Source organism: Lepisosteus oculatus, chromosome 3 (genome assembly GCF_040954835.1).
Source record: "Lepisosteus oculatus isolate fLepOcu1 chromosome 3, fLepOcu1.hap2, whole genome shotgun sequence".
NCBI lineage: Eukaryota > Metazoa > Chordata > Actinopteri > Semionotiformes > Lepisosteidae > Lepisosteus > Lepisosteus oculatus.
In genome coordinates, this window is record NC_090698.1 from 57124148 (window position 1) to 57136863 (window position 12716).

At 37.2% G+C, this 12716-nt stretch overlaps 1 protein-coding gene across 1 annotated transcript; it reads right to left on the minus strand.

Annotated features, from left to right (window-relative positions):
• Window positions 1-611: 611 nt before the first annotated feature.
• Window positions 612-10603, minus strand: slc35d2 (solute carrier family 35 member D2). The gene is made up of 12 exons (XM_015368833.2): window positions 10440-10603; window positions 9764-9797; window positions 9337-9423; window positions 8787-8854; window positions 6875-6946; window positions 5374-5442; window positions 4967-5069; window positions 3379-3471; window positions 3216-3283; window positions 2559-2637; window positions 1966-2048; window positions 612-1234 (listed from the first exon to the last, which is right to left on the minus strand). Exons 1-12 carry the CDS (start codon window positions 10565-10567, stop codon window positions 1081-1083), a joined length of 1038 nt encoding a protein of 345 aa, XP_015224319.1. The 5' UTR covers window positions 10568-10603; the 3' UTR covers window positions 612-1080.
• Between the last annotated feature and the right edge of the window lie 2113 nt (window positions 10604-12716).

Genomic DNA, 12716 nt, shown 5'->3' on the forward strand with positions numbered 1-12716 from the left:
TCGTTTTATAGAAAGAACCATACATCCAGCAAAAACTGAAAGCTTCTCACAATTAAAAACAGAATTATGTGTTCATCGGAATATAACAAAACAATAAGTTAAATCTTTAACAAAAATTCCTAATTATATTCAGCAACCAACATCCATAAATGTCTTTAAGTGGAAGTCCATTTTTACATAAAACAGTCTTAAAAAATGGGCTTCCACTTGGAAGTAAAGATGTCAATCCCAATATCTGGATTAGACAGACATTAAATACATAGACGTTTCAGAAAGGCAGCACCTAAAAACATAAGATAATTGAAAATAGACAAGAAATAAGCCTCAGATGACTTTAGAAAAAGAAAAGAAAGTTATCTTAAGTGAGTATTGTCCATGTTACATTTAAAATAGCACCTAAAACATAATGTTTCTCCTTTTTATATACTGTACTTTACCCCATCTGGAAAATACAGCACTTCCTCCACTCCCAGTTCGGGTATTCTCAGACCTGACCAGTCGATGCACTAGTTGTGACTTGCGAGGAGACCAGCACCTTGACAACTGTAGTCTACACATTTCCTTACACCTCTTTTAGTATGACTGGCCTAAAAGAAAACACCAGAAAACTGTTTGGTCCAGTGGTCCATGGTATTTTAATGATTCAGCTCATGAATGTTTCTACTTATACAGCTTTATTTATGGAAGCTATCTGGGAAAAATGCATGTAGCATCTAAGGCATCGGGATGTCTTTTATAGAGATACCACTATATCCCTCAAACCAATCGCATCTTTTCCAAAAGTGTTAAAAAACATCATTATACATTCAGGATAATATAGATCACACAATCATAAGACACTGCTGTGCCATTCCATTAAAAAAAATCCTACAGACATGTTCAACCTTTATTTACCTTGTTTGCCTGAGTATGTAAAGTTGTGGCTCACATTTGTTTGCCAAGTGAATTATTGTAAATAAAATACACTTGCATAAAATGCAATAAAAACTTTATACAAATGTTAGCAATACACCATTAATATATATATATACTGTATATACATGTCAATTAAATATACTCTATTGGATGAAGTTTATTCTGTCACATTCCCGGTTTTGAGTTTTCTATAAGGTGGCTGGCCCTTTCTGTAATTTGATCAGTCAAGCATTCTTGTGAAGCGGAGCTGTTCCCATCACTCTTGGAGGGGGAGTTGCTTTGAAATGTTAAGAGAGAGTACGCAAGCCCTCCTGACATGCTGAAAAATAAACAGAGAGGAAGTCAGGCTTAAGATGATATACTTACAAAAAACAACAACAAAGTCAGCAAAGTTTGCCAACACCGTTGGGATTTTAAATAAAAAATTCCAACTGTTGGCCTTCAGTTATTCAGGTATGTTTTGGATCCTTTACAGAGTTTCTCCAGGACAAATGAGAACTGGAACCATGTGATCTTCGAACTTGACATAGGGAAACCACAGACAGAGAAGACCAATTTGATGAAATATGTTCCTTCACTTACTGTATCTGTTAGTTTATTGTTTTATCAACAATCATAAACAGACCTTTTATTTATTTTAGAAGTATACTGAGCTATTCTCTTTTTTTTTTTAAGAAAGCAAGGAAAGGTTCACAAATGTTTTATGGGCCTTCATCTTCAGACTCACTGACATACTGTAAATGTATCATTACAAACTTAGGAAACCAGACAGTTTACAAACTGAACTCCTCTTGGGTTTGCTTGAGAATCTGAAGCTCACCTGTGGTTTCAATGTTCTCCAAATACAATATGTTGTTATAGGCATTTGCTGAGCAATGGTTTTGCTCATTAGACTCCTAATAAAAAGGGAAGCCTTTGTTACTGCTGTAATTATTCTTTGTTAAAGCAACATTTTTACAATTATTGTTGTTTGAAACATATTCATGATAAAGTACTTAAATTACTGCCTTTTACTTTCTGCATTCAGTTTCTTGCATTCATATTGCTTACCAGATATTTAATCCTATGAAGTTTAACCATGAAAACATGTAATCTCCACCAACAAACATGCCAATGTAAGCCACAGCCACATTCTAGAGAAAAAGAAAACAATTTCAGTAAGAATATGATTCTAATGAAGTGTCATGAAATGTGACTTATTAAGAAAGGTAAAATCATGCTAAAATTTCATTAAAATATATATGTATGTATCAATGTATTTGAATATACAGTATAAGTACGTTTAATACAGCTGGTAGAACAACATATTAAGCCTTTACATTCTAATACAGATTCTTGTTTAAAATAAGAGCTCTAAATATTTTTCATACTCAAAGACATTTTATTATTTCACACCACACCTGAAGAAGGCTCCACAGCCAAAGCATTGTTTCTTTCAGCATGGAATAAACCTTTACCTTTTCCTTTGCAGCCTACGCATGCTGACACAGTGACCTACTTGAACTACATTCTATGATATCTTAATAGTATATACATTCATAGTACTGATTTTAAGTGTAAAGGGCAATCATTTATATTGCATGTGATTGTTTGTTTGTTTGAGTGTGTAAAAGGAACTAATCATGTTATTATTCTGGACATACCTTTATAGCACCAACTACTGTAGTTGTAAGAGCAGAGTTATAATGGCTGCAGACCACAATGGAATACATCAGTACAAACCTGCAGGGTAAACAGAGCGTTAGTCTTTTAACACGATGCGTCCCAATCCTTTTCAGCTCATGGCACTCTTGAAACATCCCAAAGCTTTTGAGACACGCCAAAATATTTCAGATAATCAGCAGTCATATTGCAAGGAATAACACATATTTTAAGCTGTGATATAGACTTCAATGTCATTGAGAAATATTTGACTTTTTGCTAGAATATCAATATGAAATGTGAGCTTGTTTCAGTGAACATAAGTTTTAAGTGTTGGAACGAGCTACACGAAGCTCCTGATGGCACGCTTTTGAAACACAATGTCTTCTGATTCCACGGCCCACCAGTGGCACACAGATTGGGAAGCACTGGTTTAAAATCCACACTGCGCTGGCCAGGGGCTTTACTGCGACACTCTAGGAAACAGATGGTGAAGGAAGGCTATTCTTTAGCTTTGGTCTTTATAGACGTCAATGTCCAACAACTGTGAGTGGGTTTATTTTTGTCTGAGCTAAGGTTTACATGAAATAAGAGAAGTTCCTGTTTCTTAGCTTCTTGAAACCCTTTCCTTTGATCCTTGTAAAGTTGATGTTTCTCACCCCATTATACAAGACAACAGGAAATGACTTAAGAATGTGTACGACGTCCAGTGTTCAAACGCGATGGCCTGAAACAGAAGAACAACACATGTCCCTTTTTATTTTGATTGAAAATTTGAATCATTTCATTTTCCCCTGAAAAAACACTGTGAAATGTCTTTACCTTTTGGAGGTCTCCAGTACATATGCATGCCAGGATGGTCGGTAGGATTACGAAGCACGCATTGTAGAAAAGTACTCCATGTTTTCCAAGACCCTTTGAAAGAAACAAGAGTATTTTTGTGCTCTCCACACTTTTATGTCAAGGAAGTTGAAGGAAGGGATTGACTCCATAATACTAACGGTTAAAGTAAAATTAACCAGAAGGATTTCTATATTGATCAATGGGATTGGCATGGTTTGAACATTATTATTATCATTAAGAATAAGAATAATCAATTGACACTTTTATCTGAAAAGACGTACAGTTGTACGCTCATATGCAGCTAGGCATTTGACACAAACAGAGTGCAGACTGGGCCCTACATTCCAGCTGATGCCAGCATGTTGGGCACCTGAGAGTGATGATCCCATACTCCAATCAGCAATAACTCTCCTCTAAGGCACTGCAGAGCATGTGGCTTCAGGTGGTCATGAAGGAGGAGTGTATTTGAAGGTTCACATTCTCCCAGGTCTGCACATGAGCTGTAGCCAGGGGTCTGAGTTCTTAAACAACTGAAGCTCCAATTAGGTTTGAAAATGTGTGGGTGTGCACCAAAAATAATTGTTATGAGTATATAAATAATGAATCAGTCAGTATACTTTAAGAGTTGTAAAATTTGTTATAAATTAAAATATAAAAGGACATAAATTGTGATAATATGCAATCAACATAAAAACTGCTTGTCTGCAACAAAACCCTAATCCTGTCCATAGCATGAACCTTACCCCCTAACCCGAGGACTATGGGTAGCTAATGATTTTATATACAGCGATCAAATAATTAATAATGTTAAAAGCATGCTGAACCTAAAGTGTTACTACCATATCTCTAAACCCAACCAAACTGATCTACATTTTATAGCATTTAAACATCACTGATAATACATTAATAGGTTGCTTTTACATAGGGAGCAATTAACAGTTACCTTAACCAAAGTGTTGCCATAAAAAACATTCATCCATTTTCTTCTGGGCCAATTTTCCCACAAGCCAATTAACCCGCCAGTATGTTTTTGAACACAAACACAAACACACCAGATCGGAACCCAGCGCCCCAGCGCTGCGAGGCAGCAATGCTTACTCCCACCCCACCATGCCACCCTACATGGTACCAAAGCAGGGTAAAAAATATTTTACAAATATCTCTGGATGGACACGACAAGTGTTGTGAAACTGTGTGCTTAGGAGGGGTTGTTTTGCTCCAGAATTCCCCCTTCTCCCATAGCCGGTAATCGGAAAGTACCTAGAATTAAGGGGAGAGGAGTGCACTCTCTACATTGCATAAGACAGAAAATAGACAAGCTCAAGATGAGCGTGTGGTATTTTATTTCCGAGATTGATTTTGGCAGTTTGAACTGATATGATACCGAGATATCTTGGAGGAAATCTAATGCAAAGCACTACAACAGTAAAAACTGGCCAAATCAAGCCTAGTCTTCTGGAAACCTTGAGGTCTGCAAATGATGTAAGGAAAGAATGGAGTGTTCTTAACCTTCTGAGCACTATGTGAAACGTGAAACAAAACGCCCCGAGTCCAAGCTGCTGTTTACCTCAGAACCAAGCTGTTTTTTGGTGTAAACTCCACTGGCAGCTGTGAACAGGTCGTTCAGAAGAATGAAAGTGTATCCTTCAACTTCAAAGGCAAGATCCGAGCTGGCAAACAGAGAAATAAAGTCTAAGCCATGCATTACTACTCATGGAATTGTCCAGGGAAACGTTAAAGCTGGTCACACGAGTCTGAATTTTCCTTTATACCTTAGAAAAAGCATATACAAAAATACAAGGTGACATTTGCTTTTTCCACCTGTTTCTAAAGAGTTAGAACTGGCAACAAGCTCTATTCATGAATGACAAAGGGATTGAAGGTATGAAAGTGTGCTCATACATTTGGGCCAAGTATATATAAAAAATATTTATTTTTCATTGTTTTGGAAAAAGGTTTTACATGAAGACTTACCTAGCTGCTACCAATGCTCCAAGGACCATGGTAAACACACAAAAGACAATGGGTAATGGGAATGTTTTTCTGAAAATGACAAAGCGATATAACTATTATAGTTCTATTAAAAGTGCTTAGTAAAACTAAAGCAACGTTAAACAGCCTTAATTGTTGTTCTTTAATGACAAAATATAAAATTCTTAAAGAAAGTACAATGCTTGTGATCATCAGATTTTTTTTCTTTCTTTGTGGGTGTGCTACCTAATTTTATTAAGTAGGTGGACACAAAATAGACAACACTCAACATGGCGAAGCAACAGTTCTAAGGTTTCTATGATGGTAGTGAAGAAACTGGTTGTTTTGGAAAAACCTCTGTTTTGCCCTAAAGCCCTTCAGAATGTGTAAAATAGTGTAAAATACTTATGCTGTGGTTTGTTTATCCCAGTAGTCAAAACAACGAAATAACAAAAAAATTAAAGCCTGTGGACTGAATGAAAAGAACAGTATGTGAATATCATTTTTGTATTGATGTTAATATATCTTGTGATTTGTTTTATCTGGTTATCTGGTGATGCAACTGCATTGTGTATATAGCACTCTACTGTACATATTCCCATGCTCGGGACTAAACAGGATCAGACAACAGATAGACGCATTTTTACATTAAGCGTTAATACTGTTTGTGATATTCATTTATGAATTGTTATCAAATATTCAAGTTTGTTGTTTCTAGACAACAAATGGATGTCAGAACAGACTATGTGACTCTTACCTAGTATTTCTGCAGTTCATTTTGATGTTTTGTGTGATTTATCATGATATGTTATGCCTCTTCTAAATGGTCTTATGAAAGACACCCAAGAGACGGTTTTCAGCTGGATTAAATGAAGGATCTACAGTGGCTGAATAATGCTGGAAGAAATAAAAATCCTGTAACTAGGGAGTTGGAGATATGTGTTTGGTCAGACAGCAACCAGAGCTGGAAGCCAGACCAGGCAAAAACAAAAGTTATTCCTGCTCCAGTTCTAAAAGCTTTTCTGTGTTATTTTCTTTCCTGTGTTGCGTTTGCTCTATATCCCTGCACTGACTTTCACCTTGAGGGAACTATTTCTTTAGTTTCAGCACCAGTGATTTCCACTTTAGTACATACTGTAGATGAAGATGAGCAGCTATGATGAAGGAGCGCCCGTTACCAAGTGATGAGGACCTGGGATGCTGAGGCAGGATGGAGACAGTGCATTGTAAGAATGATTACACTCAGTTTGCCAGTACTCCACTGAAGTGACCGCAAGAAAAAGAGATGAACTCAGAACCAGTTGAATCTGAACAATGCATTCCTTGCAGTTTAGCATACGGTATGTCACTAAACAGGAAAGCAATATAAAGTACAAAGCAAGACACCTGTCAGTTTTGTTTCCCTTCAGATGTACTGTACATGCCACTTTGCTGTTTTAGTTGTCGTACAGGTTCCATGTATTGATAATGTGGAGAACGTAACCAGCGGAAAAAAATTAATTACCTTAATACCCTTGCTTCCAGGATCATTGTCATCACAATGGTAAACTTCCTGAGAACAGTGAACATCGGTAAACTGGAAAATAAAGAAAAAAAAGCATCACCTGCTTTGTGGGTTGGGTTGTAGAAAGTAGACATTTCAGAAAATGTGTGGGAAAACCGTGTGATAGCTTTATTCACATCTGAGACGGTTGAACTTGAATGTTAACGTTATGTTTTAAAATAGTTGAATACAAGAGAAAAACCAATTGTCGGTTAACATTTCACAATGGAAAATCAGACCTCAAGTTCTTTGCTCATTTTAATTATCTTACAACATTTAGGAAGCAAGCTCAGGCATGAAGAGACGAGGTAATTGATCCAGATCAGGAGACGTAGTGGCCAAGGCAAAGCATTTGATATGTCTGTATACTGTATACTGATGCAATCACAGAGATCTTTAAATGAAACCACTTGTACCAGACTAAATAAAACAGAAAACAGAATTCTTCTATTGCTATTTAAGTTGCTTCATGTTTCATCATTGCAGAGATTTATCCCAGTTTCTGTCCCAGAACAGATCTGTTACAGTCCCAGCATCCCACCATCAGAGGGCACCCCAACCTCTAGTGCCTACTTCATCTGTTCAGCGGAGGCGCAGATCAAGCAGACGGATGTAGCCAATCCTTGCTTGCCCAGTGTCCCTACATCACCATGCCTCCCCAAACCTATTTAAACCCTGCACTTTGTTCGTGCTGTGCTCAGTATTGTTTTCAACACTTTGAGCTCTTGAGTTAGCCTTTGTTGAATTCTCCCTGGATTCCCTACCTGACTTTTGGATTTTGGATGACCTTGGCTTTGGATTGTGTCTCTGGCGCTCGATACTGAATTTTCCTCCGGCTTTGGACGTTCGCTCACCTCTTGATCCTGGCCTCGGACTTTCCTAATTGTTTGTCTTAGGATTTTCATGATCTAGAAACCCGCATAGGGTCAACTCCTGGTTTACTGAGCTGTGGACCAGCTTAACAAGATCTCAGCAAGCTGAGAGTGCGACTTTCCCTAGATGCAACAGCAGTTCCATTGCGAGGCAACCACCATGAAAAACACCATTCTGCCCACTGAGCCCTTTAGGTAGTAAGTAATTACCACCTTTAAGATGCATGATAAAATCTCAAGCACAAATATTCTTATGAATAGCAAGAGCGCACACAATAGAGAACAGCGCACGAAACAAGATGTGGAGAACTGTATCACCTCAAACTCACGCCACTCTGTATGCTCTGTCCTAGCTCTCGCCCAGACTAGTTAGTGGAACGTGATGCGTACACTTGATATAAAACAAGTCCTCTTCACTCATTTTTCTTTGTATCGCTTCTTCAGAATTTTTAAGTTGGCTTTCGTTATTCAAAATGTGGGTAACAATCCACATGCTCTGTAGTATCATGTTTTCATAAAAAGAACATTTGTAAAAAAGAAACATTTGTTATCTCCTCACAAAGCCTACGGATCCACCTTTGTAAAGAAGATGTAAATGAGGTGTCAGTGTCAACACCTAAATCTTTTTGATAGACGGTTTCTTCAAGATCCACATTTCCACTTTTCTGTCTATAGTCAATGCATGAAACATTTAGCACCTGTCAGTGTTAAATGTCATCTGCCAGGTCTTTTTGCTCAGCCCTGAACTTGGAAGTGGTTTTGAGTTGCCTTGGTAGTTCCTACAGTGTTTGTCAACCTTCCTGATTTGATTCTTTTTATTTCCTACAACAATACCTACCAACTGGATCACGCACCCTTCCCTTGGAAATGGCTTCGATGGTCTTACAAGGGCAGTTTCGAACCTGCAAACCAACAGAACAGTTTGCCGATACGCTAAACAGTTCCGTCTGAATGTGGCAATGCCACTTGATAGGTTTCGATCCAATTAGAACAGAGCGTACCTTAATTTCTTTGTGCTTGCTAAGCCTGTCAAGTGATTCCCAACATAAAGCAGAGGTAGTGGAAAAACCTGTAACATAGAAAAGCAGAACGGAAATGAACATGTGGAGACCACATGGCGCCCAGGATAATCTGGGACATCATTTAGGGGGATAGAGAGTAGCAGCCAAGGCTCACCCTAATCCCCCAGGTTCTGGGTTGGCCCCAGGTGGTATTTAAAAACAGAAATGGGGATCCTTAAGAAGCCATTTAAGAGGGCCCTTAAACAACCTGACCACAAGCATCAGTCATGACATGACTTCTTCTAGCTCCCCACATATTGTAACAGTTCCTGTGGTGAAACAAAACTGCAGAGGATAAATCAAACAGATTTGTACCCTGAGACGAAAACAGACGGATAAAAACACTTGCACATCGACCGTATCATGAACAACATACATTTCGGGAATAACTGTAGAAAGATTTCAGACAGGAAAAAAGATGGAATTGAGGCTTAGAAACCTTGTGATTGTATATTAAAAGCAGAGACTTTCAAAGTAATCACACACTTACTTTGTACGGTATATTTCTGTCAAAGTCCTGGAAATGAACAAATTGTTTCAATTTTGCAACATACAGCACACATATTGTGGTTGTCATCTGGGGAAAAAAGACAGAAAAACATTCAATATATGATACCTTAATTATAAATTATATGCGCTTGCACTCAAAATGAATAAAAAATACTGATTATTTCAATATTTTCTAGTCTTATTTTACTCAAAATGAACGGGGAATTACTAACAAGTTGATACGATTGTTAGAATGAACAAGAAATAAACTTGCTGAAATGTATTAATTGCTGACAATTCATCTTTCCTTTTTCACTCAGTTACAGGTTGACCCATACATTCAATTTCTAGAGAAAGCATCTAAATCTCCCTCCAATGAGAAGAAGATAAACGATATACTGATGTATCGTTAGCTGTCTGATACTCACCTGACCGATTCCTAGAAAGAGGTAAGAGGGGAACCTGTGGACAAAGTATAACGACTTACATGAACAAATGAACAAGTAGAACTGTACTAAGAAACCAGAACTCAGGTGTGGATGTTACCCTGATCAAACCACAAACCTAACACTCATGTAAGTAATTGCATGGTGAAATAATGGGAAAAGAGTCCTCATCTGAAATGTAAACCAACAAATCGTTTATTTTCACTACTGAGAGTTATGTCCCTAGTACCGGACGCCTTATTGCATTTTAAGATCCTGGATGAGCTCGCATTAAATTCCTTCTTTGTGTCAGGTTCGAATCAGGCCATTATTTCCCACTGCAAATTCGTGATTTCGCAATAAGACGTTCTTTACTAACAACACTGCAAACAATTCCTTGGGTTTGATCCTAAAAAAATTAGATAATTAATCTGGCATTTTTTAGGGTGATCTACTTCATGGTGGTACTGAAGATCGAATGCATGGAGAAACGGGATTTGAATAACAACCTGATTGAAATTATTAGATATATATCACGTCAGACACTATCAAACAAGTTTAGTTCAATATAACCCACGTTTCCTGCGAACTGATAAAAATGTTACACTCGGTAAACAACGAAACGACACTCGGAAATTGATGTACATGGGGATTTGCGACACAAGCAGTCGCACCTCACCTGTAGTTTGTCAGAACAGTTTTGTTGACGAGAATAATTAAAAAAGAGCTACTGGCATAGAAAGCCGCGGATAAAAATTTACTGAATCCCGATACTGGCTTTGAATCTGGCATTTCTATAGTTGGCATAATGTGCGCTGTCTGTGTAACTTCCGTACTGACCGCTCAAATAATACAGGTAACTACACCACGCCCAGGACATGGTATTAAACGCATTTAAAGGTAAAGTTAGGTTCCGTCTGACAGGTGGTGAAACCGGAATGTACAGACTGCTGAAAGGAGTCGGTCTGGCATTTTAAAAGCACAAAAGTAAATGACAGATTTTTAAATGCAATTGAAAATTATTGCTTGTTGCACCTTTGTTTGTAGTCCAATCGATTGCATCTCTGTTTTCTGACATTCCCATTTTAGGAATTAAAGATCTAAACGCTTTACGCGATAGTCTTATTTTAGTACGTTAAGTTCAAAGGTACTTTGGAGAGATAAATGGCATCATTCCTCTCTTACTGTGTCATTGTTGCACTGTTGGTACGTTCTCGTAGGGTTTTGGGTTATTGTGACTGGCGGTGTTTAGTGTTAGGAGCGCGGGGTGTAAAGACGTTAAGTACAGTAATTTCACTATTAAGCATGTTTCCAATTGCATTTTTTCTATTGTCGTTTATCGAGGGTGCGCTATATTCTTTGTATTTAAACGATTCTGTAAAACTAGTATTTTTTTTTGCTATTCTGTAAAGTCTTTACCGTATAATTTATAATGATTTTTAATATAATTTACTACAGTTACCGCATAACTAATAATGCATAATGTATTTGAGTTTTAAAAGTTAAAGAACGACCTAAAATCACGTCTTGATTAAATACGTGAATCCATTCTGAATATCTGAAAGCGTCCTAAATAGGTTGCAAATGTACTGTGTTTCTGAAGACTAACATATGTATCTACTAACAGCATACTAAGATACTGTTTTTCTGTGGTGCCACTAGTTAACTTTAAATATATTTGCAAATAATATTTTTTAGCATTGATCGCACAGTGGCTGTTGAGGTATTTTATACACTCACTTGTGGAGCCTTTTTTTTTAAAACGTCTTATTTTTTTCTCTTGATTTTTCTACAGAAATGTTGATAGAAATAATCGGGATATTAGCACGATTCTATTAACCTTTTTGTTCATTAAGCTGCTAAATGCTATGTGCAGTACCAGAATTAATTTCAAGTACATTCAAGCCACTAGATGTCAATATTTTACCTCTGATTTTAGAGTCCATAATTCTATTAATTCAGTTTCAGACTAATGCATCCTAAGGAAATCACAACCGCCTGTCATCTAATTAGCGTGTATACGATAACTGTATAGCGACGTTAATGGTGGTACGATCGATGATAACAAAATGGCGACCAGGAACTACTCGAACAGGAAAAACTAGGGCTTGTCAGGTCACAGCCCTTTCTGCCTGGACTCCAGCTCATTGTAAGCAGGTGCGATTAAATAATGTGTTCTCACAGCGGTATTTTATTTCAACAGGAAAATGGATTATATCCAGGTGCTGAACATGGATTTATAGACTCCATACAGCTGCACAGGAGTTCACTTTGTTATGGCATGATACGATCAGTCTTATTTGTCTTATTTCTCAGAAATTTGTTTAGCCTCCAAGCTGCTATGTTGTACACGCACACAGGAATTTACAAAAACATACAAATAGTACATATAAACATTACATGAAAAATAAATATGACATTACATAAAATGCATCAAACCATACCTCGTGTTTAAGCCACGCTCCTACAGGAATCCACACAGTTTACCAAAAGTTTACTTTCCCTCAATTACTTTAAGCCCTTGTTATTGCACATATCTTTCAATTTTTGCAGATAATCACTAATTGCACTTGCCTTTAAATGAATACGAGCTACTTTATTAAATACTTTGATTGAAAGAGGGATAAAAGACTTCCTTATTTAGTTGCATCTGCATTGAAAAACCGTTTGTTTAAAGGTATAGATAAGGCGTTAAAGCAGTCCAGCCCAAGACAAGCAAGACAGATATCAGAATACACTAAAATTAAAATACTTACTGTAATATAAAAATAAAAGTTAGGGGAAAAATAGGTATGTGCAAAATATGCTAATAGTAACTGTAAAACAATAAAATATGTGCAAAATGCGCATAGGTTATACAGATTGAAAAAAAAACCCACAGTATTAACAGCAAATTAATGCAGTGTCCAAAAAAGTACATGAGTGCAACATGCTGTCCATAGATGAGCAGATGAAG

Bases quoted from the DNA above. Each gene is read 5' to 3' on its own strand.
- slc35d2 (XM_015368833.2), bottom strand. From the start codon at position 10,567: ATGCCAACTATAGAAATGCCAGATTCAAAGCCAGTATCGGGATTCAGT. The intron at 9,424-9,763 runs GTGAGTATCAGA...TTTTTTCCCCAG, and splicing joins TCTTTCTAGGAATCGGTCAG to ATGACAACCACAATATGTGT. The intron at 5,070-5,373 runs GTAAGTCTTCAT...TCTGTTTGCCAG, and splicing joins GGAGCATTGGTAGCAGCTAG to CTCGGATCTTGCCTTTGAAG.